General features: G+C 56.6%; 1 protein-coding gene and 1 long non-coding RNA gene across 3 annotated transcripts in view; one reads left to right on the top strand and one right to left on the bottom strand.

Annotated features, from left to right (window-relative positions):
- Positions 1–17,052, bottom strand: part of LOC109314011 — a 19,550-nt gene extending 2,498 nt beyond the window's left edge. The window contains exons 1-2 of the long non-coding RNA XR_002102198.1: positions 16,378–17,052; positions 4,768–4,771 (exon numbers count right to left, since the gene is read on the bottom strand). This is a non-coding gene — a long non-coding RNA (uncharacterized LOC109314011). The remainder of the gene's footprint in view (positions 1–4,767; positions 4,772–16,377) is intronic.
- Positions 1–18,010, top strand: part of EGFL7 (EGF like domain multiple 7) — a 23,172-nt gene extending 5,162 nt beyond the window's left edge. The window contains exons 1-9 of one of the 2 annotated variants that reach the window (XM_019540922.1): positions 1,247–1,523; positions 3,691–3,888; positions 5,990–6,112; positions 6,954–7,066; positions 8,902–8,997; positions 10,253–10,432; positions 12,790–12,857; positions 13,232–13,394; positions 17,052–18,010. In XM_019540922.1, the coding sequence (XP_019396467.1) occupies positions 1,501–1,523; positions 3,691–3,888; positions 5,990–6,112; positions 6,954–7,066; positions 8,902–8,997; positions 10,253–10,432; positions 12,790–12,857; positions 13,232–13,394; positions 17,052–17,074 (987 nt within the window). In that variant the 5' untranslated portion in view covers positions 1,247–1,500 and the 3' untranslated portion in view covers positions 17,075–18,010. Of the gene's footprint in view, positions 1–1,246; positions 1,524–3,690; positions 3,889–5,989; positions 6,113–6,953; positions 7,067–8,901; positions 8,998–10,252; positions 10,433–12,789; positions 12,858–13,231; positions 13,395–17,051 lie in introns of those variants that run through there. The other variant, XM_019540923.1, reaches the window with a different exon arrangement.
- The last annotated feature ends 750 nt before the right edge of the window (positions 18,011–18,760 follow it).

Here is an 18,760-nt window from a genome sequence, read left to right as displayed (position 1 = left end):
AAGGGTGGGGGAGCGGCAAGCGGAGCGGCAGCCCGCGCTGCCCGGGGCGCGCGCAGGGGCCGGGAGCAGGAAGCCGAGCAGCAGCGGGGCAGGGAGCGCCGAGTGGGGGGGCTGAAAACAGTGTGGGGGGGGCAGATGGGGCAGGGAGCGGAAAGCGGAGCAGCAGCTGAGGGGGGAGCAGGGAGCGCGCGGGTCGCATGCCCCCCTAGGGCTCGGCCGGGCCGGGGCAGGGCGGGATGGGTCTGCGGGAGCGCGGCGCGCTTGGGCTCCGTCGCCCCGGGACAAGGAGCAGCGCGAGGGCCCGCAGGCCGCGAGCAGGCAGCCCTCGGGATCGTAGCCCGCTCCACTGAGGTTCAGGCTGGGCGGAGCAGGATCGTGACCCCGGTTCGGGGCCGCTGCAAAACCGAATCTTTCGGCAGAGCCCGACTCGCAGACTGCGCGGGTTTCGCTGACAGGCTGGAGCAGCTCGCGCAGTTACGCGTCTCCGCCAGCGGTTTAGCCGGCGCTGAGCGCAGAGGTGGCGGGACACAAGTCGGATGGGAGCGGGCAGGTTGCAAAGCTCGGACACTTCCTACCGTGCCGGGAGCACCGACGTACGTCCAGTCGCGTGGTCTTGATAGCCCAGCCTGCCTCGCGGCCTAAACCCCGAGGCCTTGTTGATATCCAAAAGGCCGTATTCGCCCCCTTATCAGGCCAGGTTGTCCTTCGAGGTGAAGCAGGAAAGCCGTGTTTCGAGAAGGAGCAGAGAAGCGGCAACGCTCAAGCACCCTTTGGCCATCGGGTCTGCAAACCTGCAGCTTCCAGAGCTGCTCGTTTCCCAGGGCAGTAAGCATCAGTAAAGCATCCATCACGGCCTGCGCCTGGATTGGTGTCTGCTGTTGAACAAGACCTGGTGGATGACTTCTGATGGCTTAAGACCCCTGATATTTTTCAGTTGTTGAGGTCAAAGGAATTGAAATTGTTCTTTTTTAGCGTGGTTTCTGGTTCCTGAGCAAACGATTAAGAAATTGACTGCGGTGCAGGGCGTTTAGCAAAAGCATCTGGACCATTTTGAAGCCCTCGGCCTAGACCCCCGACAGCCAGGGATGGGGCAGGGAGCCTGGTCTGGCACAAAGCAGATGGTTTCCCACGTCTCCTCACAGGAGCGGGAAGGATTTGTCATCTACTCTCCGGCGGAGCCGGCCACGTGGCTTAAGCCAGATCAGCTTGGCCCCGTTGAAACCGGCGGCTGCTGCATGCCAGCTCAAGGCTGGAGGGTGTCTGACGGAGGGGCTTTTCCGTGCAGACTCACAACTCAGGCTGTGAGACGCAACCTGCCTGTTAGCGCCCCGCCAGGCACCAGCGCGGGGTCTGCTTATCGTCAGGAGCGTCTCACCGGCTGCCCGTGAGATGGGGCGACGCGGCTGCCGAGCCAGGCTTTGATGGCAGCAATTATAGTTCCTTGAATTTGTAACGGTGGGAAGATGGAGGGATGGTAATTCTGCATTATTATGCAGAAACATGCGGCGCTGTCAACGCCGCGGGTAAACACAGCAGCAGGAAGACATTAATCTTTGCACATTAACCGAAGCGTTGGCTTGCTGCGTTCGGTCGTGCGCCGCTGTGAGCACCGGGGAGGCTTGCTCCTTCCCTCTGCTGCAGGTGCACCAGGCCCAGGGGATCCCAGCGGTCCCTTCTGAACCGAGGAGCCGGGGGTGATGCTGAGCTGGGATGTGGACGGACTGCGTCCTCGTGCCCCCGTCCCATTCTCCCGCCCTGTTCATCCAAGTTCCTCCGTTTGTTGTAGTAGAGCTAACCAACCTGTCCCAAGAGCCTGCATTTTTGGATCAAAGCCTCAAGTAAAACCCTCAGCCCGCTCTCCCTGCTGCTCTGCAATACTTCTGCACGTGTAGAGCCCCGGGTGAGAGGAGCAGGCCCAGGCCCTAGCAAAGTCCCCCTTTCTCGGCTCTGCACCAGACCCTTAGCTGGCTTGGCTTGGTGTCACGATGCATTGCAATCCAGGTTCACTTCCCAGCTCTGCCACTGGCCTGCTGGCCGACCTTGGGCAAGTCACCTCCCTGTTCCAGGCCTCAGTTTCCCCAGGCTTATAATGGGGCTGATGACAGTGACCTCTGAAAAGTGCCGTGCGATTTATGACACAAAGCACTACGCGCTGGTCAGAGGCTGGGGAGAGCTAGAAATTCATCTCAAGCGCTGGCGTAGCACCAGCCTGCAGCATTCCTCCTCCATTCCCAGCTGGGATTTCCTTTCTTTTTTTAAGCTTTTAGATACATCAGCGCGTAAACGCTCCGGGTTTGGCGGGGATGTTTCTTATTACGTTGATCCACTTCCCCATAAAAGCCTCTGGTTGCCGTGGGTCTGACTTTTAATTGCCTTGTATTTGAATGGGGGTTTCTTCTCCCCTTTTCCTTCCATCACCTGGAGGTCAGCAGTTTGTTTAAATTCAATATTGTTATTGACCTGCCAGAACTTGGCCTTGTGTGTTTGTCTTCTAGGAAGATCGAAGCCTCTTTATTCCCAATGTGGTTAGTATTGACTTAGCAGAAAGACTGTGCTGCTCTCTGAAGCACTTCTGTATGGAGAGGACCCTTGTGTTGATGAGAGAAGGCCCTCTGATTTCTGTATTTCACTGGGTGAGAAGCAGTCAGCTTCACGATACCCTATAGATTCGGGATTTATAGGCCCCTGTGTTGGCCTCTAATGCCTTTCTGGCATTAGCGACATATTGCATAACAATGCAGACTGCATTTTGTCTCCACAAGCAATTAAATTTGGTCTTAGTTAAAAAAAAAATAATAATAATAAAAATGTTAGCTTTGGGTGGCCAAATTTGCAGCTGCTATGAATCAGCACCTATATCACTGGGGCTCTGCTGATTTGGAGCAGACAAAGATTTGCCCATGGGTGTTTCACATGAATCAGGAAAATAGTAATGATCCTTGTCATTCTTTTTCCCGTACACTTTGCTGTTTTACCCGCCGCAAGTCTCCTTGGGCGCCGTGGGGTAAATGCACAGTGGGCGCTTCGTTGCCGAGTCCTTGCATACTCTGGGTTGCATCGGTGGGCTCAGCCGTGAGCCGCGGGCGGGGTGGGCGAGCCGTGCATGCTGGCTTGCTGGGGGGCTGCTCCGAGCGCCACGCCGCGTGGGCCGCTTCGCAGCGTTGCCGGTGTCTGTAACCCGGCAGAGCTGGCCACCGAATTTTCTTCAGTGTTCGTGCTGCAGCCGGAGCTGGGCCTGCCAATCCATCCGGGGTGGGCGGCTGTGATGAGAGAGCCCCCACTCGGAAACCTTGGCCTGAGTGCCATCCCAAAGCGCCCACCTCCGCTCGCTCTGGCTCGCTGGGCAAGGTGCCCAGGGCTGCTCCTAAGCTCTGCTTGGCACGGGTGTTGGTTTGCACGGAGCGGAGGTGAATGGGTGGGGCGCACACGTGCCCCGCGCAGGAAGAGGGAATCTCAGTGCTTCAGCTGGGCGAGGAAGCCCCCAGACACCCCCTTCCCATGGGATCACTCTTTCAGCCAATTTGGCTCCCGCGGTCCTCTCCCCTTGCTTTGCAGGGAAAGTCCCGCCATTTATTGCAAATGCTGCCATGCATCTCGGGCCCTGGATTCAGCTTCTTATAGCCCCCGGGGGTTTCATTGCCCTTCCCGACAGGAGGCTGCGTGTTAACGGCATTGCTCTTTTGGTCGCAGGGTCCCCCACGGAGGAGAGACATGCAGTAGGAGCCCGTGCGTCCCGTCGACGAGCGGCGCTGGGTCAGGCCCCGCGGTAGCGCGCAGCAGGACAAAAGGACTCAGCAGAGGACAGGAAATGCAGAGAATCAGCTGCCTCCTCACGGGGTTGCTCTTAATCCTCGGTGCCACCAGCACGGAGCATTTGGCCCGGTCGGGGTAAGCCTCCTCTTTGTCTGTATTGCGGAGGGCTGGCCTCTCACGCGCTTTCTCGTTAGGCCCAGGCGGGAGCATCTGTGTGTGCAAGGCGATAGGAGACGCAAGAGGCCGCGTTCGGCGAGTCGGCGGAGCAGCTTGCAAGGTGCTGGCAGAGACCGAGGGACGTCGGCAGCTCCTTCTTGCCCCCGCGCAGGTCTCGGCAGCCTTTGCTGCTGCCTGTTTGCTGTGCCGGTGAAGCAGACGCACAGCTCGGGCCGCTGCGTTTCGTGCAGGGGGTACGAAGAGGGGTTTCTTTGTCCAAAATGACTTCTTGTCACCCCTTTCACGTAAGCACACGCGCACGCATGCACACTCTGCGTTCAGTAGCCCACCAGGAGTAGCCTCATCCATCCTCCTCTCTCTAAAACAGGTTTGTGTATGGTGGAGCTTCCTGGCCCGAATTCTTCTTTGTCCCGAGCCCCCCTGTTCGATCAAGGGGAATTGCTGATACTATTTTTCTTCTTGGACGTGCTGGAAGCAAGCGCCTCCATCCAAAGATGCCGAACGAAGATGTTCAGATTTGAGCTTTTTGAAGGCGTGCAGCCACCTCTCGGCTCTCTCGGGAGAGATGCGAAGCCCAACTCTAAGGCCAGACTCCCCAGCCCTTGTCGTGCCAGGAGGTCTGGATTTGACCAGCCTAAAAATTCAACTCCGGTCGCCCGTCAAGTCGGGGCATGGTTGTATTCGGGCCCTAGCGTTGTGGGTCTGATCGGCCTCTAGTTTGGTTGTACAGTGAAGGTTATGCAGGCCTTGCTACGCTAGGTAATCGTTTGCGTTCTTGTAGTAACGAAGCCCTCAAGGTGAATTATGCGCAGACGCACGTGCACGCAGTGTGTAAACACAGCTTCAGAGTAGCGTCAGCAAAGAAAACTGCAGCTCTTTAAAACAGTGTCTTCCAGACTGATATCCCAGCAGGGTAAAATAAATCTTCTGGCGTTAATGGAAAACACCTGATGCCAGTGCTAATTTCCAGTGTGCTGTTTTGGCTGGGAAGCTGAGATGAGCGGTCACATTTCTTAACAGGCCTCTCTTCCAGAGAGTTGAGATTTGTAGGCCAGGCCACATCCAGGTGAACTGGGCCTCTTGCTGTGACAAAATGCAACCCCCCCACCCCACCATGGCCCCAATTTTTAATCAAACACTCTTTAGCTGCAGCGTTTTTGTACGGGAACTTCATTTCCTCGGTGCGACATCAAGGGAAGGGATTTTCTGCCACGGATCAGAATCTGGCCCTGGCTATTGATTTTTCAGCATCACCTAAGTGTTGTTTCCAGCGATGCAGCAGTCTCAGGTAGCAAACGTGCTAAAGACTGCCTGCAAAGCAAAGGGTGTTTTGCATGCCCACCTCAGTCTGGGGGCATGCTTGGCTGTTCTGCCTCGCATGAAGACAGCCCCCTATCCCCCCAGCCACAGGGTTTGGCCTCCTGTCTTTAGCTTGGTGAGCAAGCTCCTCTATTTTACGGCGTGGGACTCTTCTTCGCTACCTGTTGGCTGTGCATGCTTGTCCCTGGTACGGGAACGAGCACAAACCAAGGATTTCTTTGCTTTGGGGGCTCTGTAGGCAGGATGCTGGGATGGAAGCTGCTTTGCGGCACTGTGTGGAGGAGGAAGGACAGATGTGAGTGGGGACAGCTTGAGAATAAGTGCTCAAAGCTGGCTGTAGCATGTGTGTAGGGGGAGAGGAGGGCAGGGGAGGTCGGCTGTGCAGCTGCCGTGCCTCTGCTTGATTTGGGTTAAGTTTTGGAAGCCCTTTTGGGCTTGAACAACTGCTCCAGTGAGTGGGGGGCCGAAGGTGCCTCTGCAAACGCTCCCTTAAGCGGCCCCAGGGAGGTCACGGATTCAGGGCTAGCTCGTGCTCGCTCCGTTGTAGCTGGGTCCCCCGCTGCTGTTAGTGGGTATGCCTGCTGGGAAGTCAAAGGCACCATGCCCATTTACACCCCTTGAGCACTAGGCCCCTATCGGCCAAATCCAGCCGTGGTGCATCACGCTGCATCGGCGCCCGGCCCTCCTTGCTTTCGGACTCCCGTTTGCTAGCGGTGTGTGACCTGCCGTCTCGTGTCAGCCGCAGGACGTGCTCCACGGTGACGCAGAGCCAGACCGTGTCATACCTGGAGTCCCATGTCCAGCCGGTCTACCAGCCGTACCTCACCACGTGCCAGGGACACCGCGTGTGCAGCACGTACAGGTGAGTGCCACGGGTGGGACGCTGCCAGGACACCCCGCCTGCGAGCTGCATGCACCCGGCGCCGCGGCTTCTCGTCCTGCGCGGGTGTAGCGAAGGGATCGTGCCCCGGGCTTTACAGGGCGGCACAGAGGATGAAGCGGGGGCGAGGCCAAGACAGCAGGTCGAGGGAAGTGATAATTTCCCTCTATTCAGTGCTGACGAGGCCACATCTGGCTGCGGGCCCCCACCACAGAAAGGATGTGGACAAATTGGAGGGCAGCACAAATGGTTCAGGGGCTGGGGGACAGGCCTGGTGATGACAGGCTGAGGGCACTGGGCTGATTTAGTCTGGAGAAGAGAGGACTGCAACCACCCTGCAGGGAGCTGAAGGCTGCTATTGAATCTCCTCTCAAAGAGGACGGAGCTGGGCTGGTCTCAGTGGGGGCAGACGACAGGACAAGGAGCAACAGGCTCAGGCTGCAGCAAGGGAAGTCGAGGTTGGATGTTAGGAAAAGCTCTCTCAGGAGAAGTGTAGTAAAGCACTGGGACAGGCTACCCGGAGAGGTGGGGGACTCTCCATCCTTGGGGGTTTTCAAAACCCAAGTAGACAAAGCCGTGGCTGGGATGATGTAGTTGGGGCTGGTCCTGCCTGGAGCAGGGGGTTGGACTGGATGTGACCCCCTGAGCTCCCTTCAACCCTCCTTGTGTATAAGTCTGTGACAGACTTACCTGGATCTTAGGTCTGAGCTTTGCTTTGCCCCCGAGTGACGCAGAGAGGGTGTGTAGTGGGTTTATCCAGGGGTTGGGCTCCTGCCCCACGTGCAGCGCCCACTGCTAACGCTTTCCCTGACTTTCCTTGCAGAACCATATACAAGGTTGCCCACCGCCAGGCATTCAAGAAGTACTCCCAGCCCTTGTACACGTGCTGTCCAGGCTGGAGAAGGGCAAGCGGCCATGCAGCCAGCTGCAACACAGGTAAATGCGTGGCGGAGCGGGTGGCACAGGCGCTGCGGGGAGGCGCAGGTCCCCTGCGTCGCTCTTCGGGGCGGCTCCCCCGGCCAAGCCTCAGGGGTGCACGCTGCAAGGAAGACAGGGGCTGCTCCGCTCTACAGGCGCACGTCTCCATGACGTGCGCGTCCTCTGCAGCTCAGGGGTGACCCCACGAGACGTTGGATGTCTCCTGCTCTCAGCTTCTGCTGCCATTTGGCCACCGATATTGTCTTTCAGGAGCTCAGCAGCCCCCAGGACCAGGCCTGGCACATGCCTGCACAGGCTGCTCTGTCCGTACCCTTATCGACAAGGGCGCTTTTGGAAGCCGGTGTGATTTTGTCCGTACCGAGGCACTCCCTTTTTCTTTTTCGCAAGAGCAAATCCGTTTCAGTTAGCGGTTTGGTTATAGCCTCGCCGTGCTGTTCAGCATGCCTGCCTTGTGCATCGTACCAGAGGGTAAATAAAACTAATGAATCCCTTCCACGCAAATCAGCAGCGATGGCGGTGCTCTGCTTTGAGGAGCAAATGGCAGCGTGCGGCACAAAACGAATGCAAAACGCACCAGGCGCTCCCCTCTCAGCACATCCAGGCAGACTGCAGCCAGGCCTGGCACCGAGTGAGAGCTGATGATAGCAAAAGCCCCCTCCGCCCCTGCCTCTCCAGCCGACTGCAAAGACACCTCCCTCTTCCCAGTGCTGCACAAGCGAACAGGACGGGGTGCTGGTTGTAGCCGTGTTGGTCGCAGGACATCGGCAGACCAGGTTCTTTGGGTAGATGTGATCTCTTTTATTAGACCAGCTAAATCGTAGGGAAAATGGTTCTCTGCAAGCTTTCAGGCGCAAAAACAAAAAGCCAGGATGGGTTGAGCCACAAATGAGAGACTGTTGATTTCCCTTGGCACGTCTCCGTGCAGAAGCCTCCTGGACACGGCCTCAGTGCTAGTCAACCTGCCAGCCTAAATCTGTTGCTTCCCTTGGGGCTCAGGACTTGCTAGAAAGCTGTCTGAACATCGAGCTGCTAGGAGGCTCAGTCCTGTGGCTGGTTTGCCAGAGGATCTCTGGCCAGCTCTGTCGCCAGCCCGTGAGCCTCTTACTTCTGGGCAGAGGCAGCCGGCTGCGCACTGAGGGTGGCAGGGATTCACACTCATTGCAAAACGTCCTGACCTGCACGGCACATCCGGGGCTCTCGTCCGTCTCGCTAGGTGTTCCACATCTGGATGAGAGCTGTGTGAGAGGGTCGTGTGAGTTCACACTGTGCTGGAAACCAGCACAGGATCATAGGAAATGAGGGTGGAAAGCTGCTCAGGGGGTCACATCTAGTCCAAGTCCCTGCTCCAAGCAGGACCAGTCCCAGCTACATCATCCCAGCCAGGGCTTTGTCTACCTGGGTCTTAAACACCTCCAAGGATGGATATGCCAGCACCTCTCTAGATAGCCCGTCCCAGTGCTTCACCGCCCTCCTACTCAGAAAGGATTTCCTAACACCCAGCCTCAACTTCCCTGGCTGCAACTTGAGCCCATTGCTCTCTGTTCAGTGATCTGCCATCCGAGAACAGGTCAGCTCCGGGGATGGGCTTGCATTCATGGGCGAGGCTACCGTTAGGGGTCATTTGCACCCACTAGGACTTGGCCCACATTTTTGGGCGCCACCAGCACATTCCAAAAGCCTACGGTTGCCTAGGGACGATGCATACCCGGCAGGTGGGAAAAGCTCCCATGTGCGCGTATTAAAAGAGCCCAGAGGGGCTCTGCGTCTGTCCATGCGGCGGGATACCCAGGAGCCCCCAGGTGACCTACTAACCCTATATTCTCATTTCACAGCTGTTTGTAGGGCGCCGTGCCAGAATGGCGGGAGATGCTCCTTTCCGGACAGATGCGCCTGCCCTCGGGGGTGGACGGGAAGAGCCTGCCAGACAGGTAGCAGCTACACGCCTCTCGGTTTCCTCATCTGAGTAGGGGCTGAGGATGGCAGCGTGCAGGTAGCAGGGGTTTCATAGCAGGGGATTGGCATTAACCATCCATGCACGTAGACCTAATGCCCTCCTCTGCCGGTATGAATCAGCACAGCTCCAGGTGAACCCATTTACATCAGCTGCCCGTCTGGCCTCAGCTTCATACCTGAATATGAAGGTATTTATACCCTGGGCCTAAATCCCTGCTTGCAGAGGGATGGATGCTCCTTTCACACCAGTGACGTCCCTGCTTGCTCCTGATTTACGTCAGCATGAGAAGGCAGCGGGCTATAAAAACCGCGGTTAGCGGGATGAGTGTGGGCAGCCCCGGGTCCGTGTGCGCGTAGCCGAAAGGCTCTGTCTGGGTGAGGCAGGCCTTGCTGTGAGCTTCAGTGTCAGCCTTGGTCCCAGCACAGGGCTTTGAACTGATTTTCCCATTGCCTAAAGCAGCTTCTCCCGGGCGTGGGAAGCAGTTAGTCATTTGCCTTTGTGGGAACAGCTTTAATAACTCCCCCGTGCCAGGAGGGGTTACTGGGTTTTATACACACTCCGAAGGCTGATAGAGCCTCATCGAGGAGGAACCAAAACCCTGAACACAAATCCGGGATCAGAGCTAGTGACCTGAACAGCTTGCTACAGCAGGCCGAGAGCGAGTGCCCCGTCCAGAGCACGGGTCCAGATCTGGACTTTTCTTTGCTTGGAGTCTGTGCTTCTGCCCTTGTGTGATGCCTCTGGACCTCATTCACCCCTGTAGTTAATCCGGTGTCATCTGGGGTAGGGCCAGCAGAGTGAAAGTGGAGTAACGCAGTGGTTTTCTGTGTCCGTGAAGTGTGGACCCTCCAGTGGGCTGGAGGGGAGCAGAAGTTGGCTGCACTGAGGATGAGGAAGGAGGGTGCTTGCGAGCTGCTGGGTGCGGACTAATGCCGTGGGTCTCTGGTTTCATAGCTCAGGGCAGCCTGCGCTGCGTACTGTCACCACGGATGGTCTCCCCAAGCTGTGACCTGGGGTGAGCAGTCACAGAAGGGGCTGCTGACCGCATACCACAGCTCTAGGCTTTTGGTGGGGCCCCCTCCATAACCCTCCCGCGAGCGATGGTGTATGCCAGGGGCTTGCGAGCTGAAAGGGCACAGATCTGTAGTGCTCTGTAAATGTATGTCTCATGAAGGGTCCTGCTGGTATAACCCCCCCGGACCTCTCTGAACTCCCACCTCTGCCTGCAGACATGGACGAGTGCTCCGGCCAGGGTCACGGCTGCGGCCAGCGCTGCGTGAACACGCCTGGGAGTTACCGCTGCGCCTGTCACGAGGGGCATCAGCTCTCTGCAGATGGAAAATCATGCCAGGCTCTGCAGCCAGCTCCAAGGACAGAGGTGTCTGCACCTCCAGCTCTCAACCGATCCGGTAATGTGCATACAGCCAGATTTGGTTGAATGTTAAACCAGAGCACGTGCGAGGCAGTGCGTCCTGTAGGAATGAGAGAGGGGACCGAGAAGCCGGGACTCCTGGGCTCTACTTGCTGTGGGCCACCATGCAGCCTGTCTCGGGTTCCCCAGCGATACAGTGAAGATGCCGCCTCTTTGCGTGCCTCAGATGCCTACCGGGCCCATGCTCCAGCTGGTGGACGTCGCAGGAGCTGAAGCAGCCGTTGCCTTGCCAGGCCACAGACCTGCCACCCAGAACGACTTCTCTCTCCGCGCTCCCTGCAGGCCGAAGCTGGAGGCACGAGGCGTGGCAGGCGATGCTGGTGACGGCCCATTATTACTTTTGGTACGCGCTGTGACACTTCAAACTCGTACCGTGAGTAATAATGCGCTGCGGCCAGCACCGGCGACGGACACAGAAGCGGCACGAGCAGTAGGGGCACATGTGTGCATGCGTGTGCGCACGTGCATGCGTGTGTGCATGTGCGAGTGTGCTCCTCCTCACACTTTCCTGTCTCTGGAGGTGCAGGAAGGTGAAGGGGCCATGCGCGAGAGGTCTTTCCCGCTGCTCTGCATCCCTGCAACTGTGCGCTCCCGCAGTGCCCTGCAGTAGCCGTGCGGCGGGTGGGGTGTCAGGGTTTCCCACAGCGTCCATCGGGCAGAGGGTCGAACAGGACGAAGCCCCGTCAGAGAACAACACAGCGCCCTTTCAAAGAGCGCCAGCATCCTGACCAAGCGCTCCGCAGCCTTGAGCGGCCGGTGTTCATGCTGGGTTGGTTTTGGCTATCAGTCAGTACAGCCCCATTGAAGGCAGTGACGCCACATGGTGCTGTGTTGTACCAGCTGGAGTTTCCTCCCGTTGGCTGGCTACCAGGCTAAGGGATGTCAGGACACAGCCCCAGGCCCTCTCCCTAGGACCACCCCAGGCAGCAGCCGGTGGGTGGTTGGAGGGACTGGGCTTTGCTGAGGCAAAACGAGTGCAACAGCACGAGGACTTCGTGCCCTGAGCTGTCCCTGCATAAGGGACAGCCTGCTGCTTGGCATACCACGCAAGCGCTGCCCGAGTGCACCCCCCAAGCGGCACCGTTGTAAAACCCTGCCAAGGCCAAGACATGAATCATTCCCCAGCAAGCCCACACGTCCCGCAGCCCCTGCCAGGGTACAGCTCTCTGGCATCTGAGCAGCTCGTAGGAAAAGCAAGCTTGCTGCGTCTTGGGCTGACGGCCTCTTTTAATTAATTAACCTTGCGTGGAAACCAGTGAGGGTATGCCGGGGCCAAATTAGCAGCCATTATGATAGCACGAAACATTCATCTTTTTTCCACTGAGAGCAATGGCAAGCTCCATCCCCCCTCCACACGGCTATCTCAGCGCACTCGGCTTTTGCCGCTGCCTATAGTTTTCTACATGAACTCGTCCGCACCCAGAGACAAAAGGCTGCTTGTATTGGTAACCGGCTGCTGCGGGCCAGTGCCGGAGAGCTGGTTTCTTGGCTAGACATCAGCATTGTTGAGATGCCTCATGCTATAGGAGCATGGCAAAGACCGGGCGCGTGAGGAAGAAGCACTGCTGCTTGGCCTGTCTGGGTCGGGCGTGAGGATGTGCTGGGATAGCTTTGTGGGCACTGACAGCTGATTGACACCAGTTAGGGGCTGGCCTGCCGTGTGCTCAGGTCCAGCTGTTCACACCGAGCTGCCAGCTGTGCCCGAATCTGCCCTGGACCTCGGTGGCCGGCGTCGGCAGTGCCCGATACGCAGAAGAGAGCCGTGTCTACCACGCCTCGGCAAATGTCTGAAAGCAGGCGTTCCCAACCCCTGGCCCAGGAAACCCACACCGCAGATGCCTACGGCGGCAGGCTGCCAAAACGAGGGCGGGTTAACGAGCATGCCCGGCAGCGAAGAGCCGTGGCCGGGTGCTCATCCGCAGGACGGGGCTTTCCCTTCATTGAGTGACTGCTGCATCCCCTTTGCAAGGCCCTTTTAGCTGCTTGGAGATGCTTGTTCTTTATGGAGGGGGAGGAGAGCAATGCATGGCTGCAGGTGGGATGCTGCCCTTGTGTTGCCTGGTTAGGCCTGGGGCTGGCGAGGTGCCCGCTGCCCTCTGGCACATTCCTGTCCTCAGCCAACGCGTCAGGGCTTGGCAGCCCCCGCGGCAGAGAACAGGCCTCCCATTCTCCCCCGTGCAGCCAGGCCTCTGTGTTAACCCTTCATCAGTGCCTGTCCCCCCCCCGCCCCGCCGTCCTATGCTAAGTATGATGATCACAGGCTGATTTGAGTGCACAAGGGATTGCTTTATTTGCTCCCTGACTGGCGCTTTGCTTTGCACTGCTTCCTTACAGGAGGTGCCTCCGGCGAAGTGAAGGAAGAAATGAAAGCTTTGAGGAGCAGGATGGACGTGCTGGAGCAGGTGAGCACGGCTGAGGCAGGGCAGGGATGCACTTGCCCCGTTAGCATCCCCTGGCCAGCCTGACCAAGTCCAAATTAGGCCAGAGTCCACATGTGCGTCTCAGGGCTGCTCCCTTCTCTGTTTTTTTAATGTCTCTGCTTAATGTCCTCGCTCTCGCCTTGCGCCTGGAGCTGTCAGCACATGGGTGGCGGAGAGCAAAGGGCCAGCTCCCCCCATCACAAGGCCAGCGAGGTGCCCACACACATGCCCCTCTGCAAGCCGGCTGGCCTCGGGAGGACGGAGGGGCTGGGTGGGCTGCGCGCTGGCTCTCCGTGGGTGGTCTGCGTGCAACAGAGAAGGACAAAAACTGAGCAGCTCCTTTCCTCTCTCTAAAGAAACTGCAGTTAGTGCTGGCTCCCTTCCATCACTTCGTGCCAGCTGGGCTGGATGACGTCAGCCCGGACCCCATCACCGTCCTGTCCCACTCCCTGCGGCAGCTGGACAGGATAGACTCCCTGAGTGAGCAGATCTCTTTCCTGGAGGAGCGCCTCGAGACATGTGAGTGGCAAGCACGGTGTCGAGGCGAGGCTTTCCATTGCAGGTTATTGCTAGCTGCCATACTCTAGCCCTGCTCTAGGAATGGGATCCTGGAGGGCACGTGCCTTCCTGGCTGTTTTTCAGCTCCAGATGCATCCCCACGCAGGGCAGGACAAGGTGCTATCAGTGACCCTGCAGGGCTTTGTACAGCACGGGAAAGCGGCCAGGTCACTGCAAAGAGCGTTGCCTGCTCCGCTAGCTTGCCGCACGCTGCTCCCATTAGCCCCCCCATCACGCCTGCGTGGCGGAGGGTCAGCGACATGCTGGTTGCCGTGTGGGGGCTTTATTACTCTTTCAAAATGGCCATTTAAGGCACAACGAGCAGGTAATTTCTGCTCTGCAAGGGTGGAGCAAAGGAGAAAGGCAGATTTAACTGAGGAAATGCAGATCAGTGGCACAGACATCAACTTCTAGCTCCAAACCGTTGGCCGTGACGTAACACAGGATGCCGTGTGTGTGGGCGCACAGTCTAATCTGCCTCGTAACCTTCCAAAAACCATCTGTGGGCAGCAAGGACTGACCCAGACCACCTCAAGACATGGCAGTGGAGAGCACATGGGCTTCAAGACAAGTGCTCAGTCCTGGTCAGGTAGTCATGAATTTTGCATGGGACACTTACAGGCTAAAGAGCAGAACTACCCTGACGGGACTTCATTATCAAGCTTTGCACAGGCATTCTCAACGGGACCGCAAGGGACCACAACCCAGGTCCTTAGGTACCAAAGAGACGCTCTGCAGATCAGACTACAGCATCGAGATCTGCCCAGCCTGCCTCTTCCAGGCCTTGCTGTTCTCCTCTGGGCTGCTTCGTGTCTGAGAAAGTCATGACCAAAGCTGGATAGACACGTGGTTGTCTGTGCCCCTGGGAATGCTTTTTCTCCTGCAGTCCAGTGGTTGTGGGGTCTGGTCCCTTTCTGTAAGGCCACTTTATCCAGTTAGCTAATGTCAAACGTGATGGATGGACAGGACCTGGCTTGCAGCTGAACATCCAGAGTTTGCCCTTCTCTTTGAAGGTGGATGATCAAGGTCCCTTCTGCACCGTGTCATCTTGGCCCTGTGACTCTTGCAGTCGTGGTTGTCCACGTGGCCAGGGGGACATCCAGCACAGGGAGCTTGCTTCTGGGAAGCCTGTCCCCAGGGAATGCACAGGCCAGGCTGTGCTCCCGGGTTTATTTCTGTTATTGTAGCTAATGTCTGTCTCATGTGAAACGCATACGCCATCCTGGGAAGAGGATGCACAGCCAAAACTCCCTCCCCCCTGCGACTGCCCTTCCCTCTTGTGTTTTCAAGCCAGGCCCCAGTTGAAAGCTCTCCTTCTTGCCCTCGTGGCTGACCGGGTCTCCAGCAAGTCACGGAGCCAAGACAGGAGCAAGAGAGTGGGAGAGGCACTCGATGGCCCACTGCCGGGGCTGTTTTTCTAGGAGATGGGCTCCCAAGGACAGCTTCAAATGCATCCGAAGCCAGAGCCCGCATGCTGGAGGAATGTCGCAGCAGATCAGACCCCAGCATGAGCTTGGGCCTGTTGTTTTAAACACTGAGCTTTAACTGCAGCACAGAACCGGTGTGGGAGCAAGCGCACCAGGTAGCATGGAGCATTTCCAAGTTACAGCTCCAAAGTCCGTGCTCGTAGCTAGAGCTCAGGCCACGCCGCTCTGGTGCACTTTCCCTTTCCAAAGGCCAGCACTGACAAATGGAAAGGGAGATTAAACCCAGCTCTCTGCATTTGGGCAGAGCTAACGACGAGGCCCAACACCACCCTGAGCAGGGCACGAGCGAGAAAGCAGAGCATCCCTGCTGGGCTCGGCGTAACTCCATATGCCTTCCTTTTTATTTATTTTTTTTGACTTTGGGATTTTCCCAGGCTGTTTTGCTTTGCGAGTGCGGTTCGGACTGTGTCGGCAACTGTGCACCCCCCCCCTCCCCAGTGCAGGCTTGGGCGAGTAGCTGCTAGGGTTAGTGTGCCTTGCTGTAACAAGGAGACTCTCTTGTAGCTGGGAGGCAAAACAGCACTAAAAGAGAGACTGATTATTTTCTGAGCTGCTCCACATGCAGCTAAATTGAATCCCTTTAGGGGGGCGGGTAACAACGGGTGGAGTTTTAGCTTTCAGCTGTGGGCTGCCTTGTGAGTAAATGATTCCAAAACGATTTGCCCAAACCTGGCTTTAGGCTCCAAGTCCTGTCAGTTTGATTTGGGCTCGAGCGCCTCCGGCCTGCGCTCATCGCCGTTGAACGGCGTTGCATCTCATTAGCAAGATGAGTGATGGCTCACGTCTGCACGGCGTCTGCATTTTCCATTTGGTGTCCGTGCAGACGCCCCCCTCCGTGGCGCTGCCACCGCCACAAAGCCGCTCCTCCCGACTCGCGTTCGCGACCATGAAAAGCGAGCGCTGTTCAGGCTGGCCGCGGCTGCTTTCAGCTCCGAACCGGCTGGCTATGACATAGACCTCGGAAAAATCTCCAACCCTCGCAGCCCGGCAATGGCTGCTTTCAGTCCCTAGCTGCTCGGCTATTACATAGACCTCAAAGGAATCCACGACCCGCCGGCAGGACCGAGCGAGATAGAAAGCGCTCTGTCAGCTCGGCGGCTCGCGGCGACCTGGCTTGCTATGCAAGGGGCAAAGGTTTGGTGACACTGAAAAAATGGAGATAGCAAGTACAAGAGCAGCAGTTTTGGACTGACGTCAGGTCTCTTGAAAGACCAGGGAAAAAAAAGAAAAATCCCAGTCGCTCTAGGGCAGCTAGACGCAGCTGGGCCATTGCAACAAGGCCCAAACCGGATCACTATCGTGGCTTTGAAATGCGCTCGCTCACTGGGTATTGGCACCCTCCCACAAGCCAGAGCGTGTAGGAGCAGAGAGGGTCGCTGACTGCCTCCCTATTGCTACCTCCCCCCGGCTCTTGCCCCAGCAGAGCTGAGGTCTGCCCTCGTTTGCAGAAAGCAGACAGTAGAGTCTGGTTCACACAGCCGGTTTGCACCTTCCCCGAGCTATTGCATTAGCGTCAGCGAACTGGCGGTGAGCAACTTGTTCGCACACAGCGATGACGCTAGCTTCACTACAGTGCTGCAGCCACAGCAGGAGCGTGGCCAGTTAGACCCAGTTCTCAACCAGTGGGACTTTACATTTATAGCAACAAAACTTATTCTTGACAAAATTATTGCCCTTTTTAATTTTTCATGTCCTTAAAAGTCTCCCTTAATGACTCATATAATACTAAACTTCAGAATACACTTCTTGGGAAAAGTGAGGTTTTGTTTTTATCATGGTGGGACCAGGGTTTTTTGATAAAATGGTTGGTGGGATGTAAGGTGCCATAGGTTGAGACCCTGAATTAGACCCGTATGCATGTGCTTAAAAAGCAAGGACATGGCGTCCTATTTCCTTTTGCACATAAGCTAGCCCAGGATGAAGCTACTGCTGCCAGACAATGGGTAGGAGCAGCGCAAGCTGCTCCAGGAGAGCTGGCAGGGAGCAGCGACAAGGGGGTGGGCATGGGAGCCAGGACTGCTGCCTTTTATTCTTCATGCTCTGGGCACCCCAGTCATATAAGCATATGTTAGGCTGCTTTCAGCCAGCCAGATCCCCTCCTAATGCCAGTTCTGGCTTTATCCATTTTCAGGTTCATGCAAAAATGAACTTTAGCACGTACCCGCCACGTCCTGAAAGCAGCAGCACAGCAACTGGGTCAACCTGCCCTGGCCATAGCCAGACCACAGCTGAAGAAGCCACGGTGCCTGCAGGACAACACGGGATGACAGGATAAGAATTTGTTCTCGATGTGGCTGTGCCTGCTTCCTCTTCCTCAGCTTGCTGGTCCTGGGGCAGCTACATCCCAGTTAGCCAAGTTTTCTCCCAAAGATCATGCCTTCCCTCATGCTCATAGTGAACCCTTTTCTGCACGGACTGGCTCAGTCCATCCTTATACACGAGAAATGCTGCAAGCAAAATTCCATGGTGCTTTTTTTCTTTTGCTTGTAGTTAGCTCTAGATGAAGTCTCAGGATACACGTATTCATGGTGAGGTACAGCTACGCGACTGCACGAGCCGTGCTAACAGCAGCCTGCTTCGAGCTGCTGCTTTCATGCTTTGTATTGCTAGAGCCTCTCATGCCATGCCGCTCAATGCAGGGAGCACAGCTCCCTCCATCTTACTTACCTCACTTCGCCATTAGACTAGGGCATAGTGCATGGGAGTCCAGATCCGGCCTTTCCATATTGACTGACAACTTTGGTAATTCCCTTTGCCCTCCAAAGTGCTTTGAGGCCCTCGACCAAAACCGGCTGCTGGCAGGAGCCAAGTGCAATGTTAGAGGAGTGCAGGGAAAACTGCCGTTAAGAAAGCCCAATCATGCAAGGAGTACCAGGAACAGGGGAAAGTTGCATCTCTCCAGCGTCTGACGCTTGGAGAGAAGGGAGCTCTCTCTCTTTGGCTTTTCTCTCTGCAACAAGCTTCTCTTCTGTCCAGTGAGGGCAATACATTAGCTACCATCATCTGCTAGTCATCTGAAGAGATGCTGCTCTTGAAAGGCTTTGAAGCATTTCATTTCTTTCTACAGTAGGCACTTTGGAGGGGGAAAGGGAAACCCCCCCGCCATCCCTTTCTGCAAGTCTGACACTGAACACATTTAACCTCCATCCCCCCATTCCAGTTGCCCAGCTCATAAGCCAACACGTTTCCCCTCTTCAGGTGCTCCAAGGGTTGGTACAACATAATCCTTCCGCGTCTTGAGAACTGGCTTCATACCGCATTACACGGGGACTTGGCAAGTTGGCTCGTTTGCCGACGGTAACCGGCCCCTTCACGCAGGTGCCTCCATCCCTTCCCAGAAGGGACAGCCGGCAAAATGGCTGTTTTGTAATGCTATATGAATAGAGGCATGTTACCAGACAGCTCAGAGGGAAAGCCTGTACAGCACATGCGACTACCTCACTCACAATAGCATTGGGAGAGGTAGGCACTGGCTAGAAAACACAGCACATGGTACAGTACTTTCCTACCGATAAAGCAATGGAAGATGGACACTGTAAGGTATTAGCCCATCATGGAATATGGAGAAGGGGTTTTATTAAAAAAATAAAGTCATATACTGTAAAGAAAAAAGTCACTGACTGGACTTGTCTTGTGGTGCAATTCAGAATGACCTTCACAGCTGGAGCAGATGCCCAGAGGTTGAGGCAGGTGCTCAGATGGACCCAGGTCCCATTTCAGCCAGTGCTGTTGGCTCCTGTGAATGGAAATACTGTGATGTGACCTACCTCACCAGGGCTGCAGATGCAGAAAAAGCACACGTATGGCAGAGCCCAGAGGAAGCCTGCTAGGGTAGAGGCT

The sequence above is a fragment of the Crocodylus porosus genome, unplaced genomic scaffold (assembly GCF_001723895.1).
Source record: "Crocodylus porosus isolate Cpor-Errol unplaced genomic scaffold, CroPor_comp1, whole genome shotgun sequence".
Taxonomy (NCBI): domain Eukaryota; kingdom Metazoa; phylum Chordata; order Crocodylia; family Crocodylidae; genus Crocodylus; species Crocodylus porosus.
The sequence above is the reverse complement of the archived record's forward strand: the minus strand, read 5'-3'. Positions and strand labels throughout refer to the sequence as shown.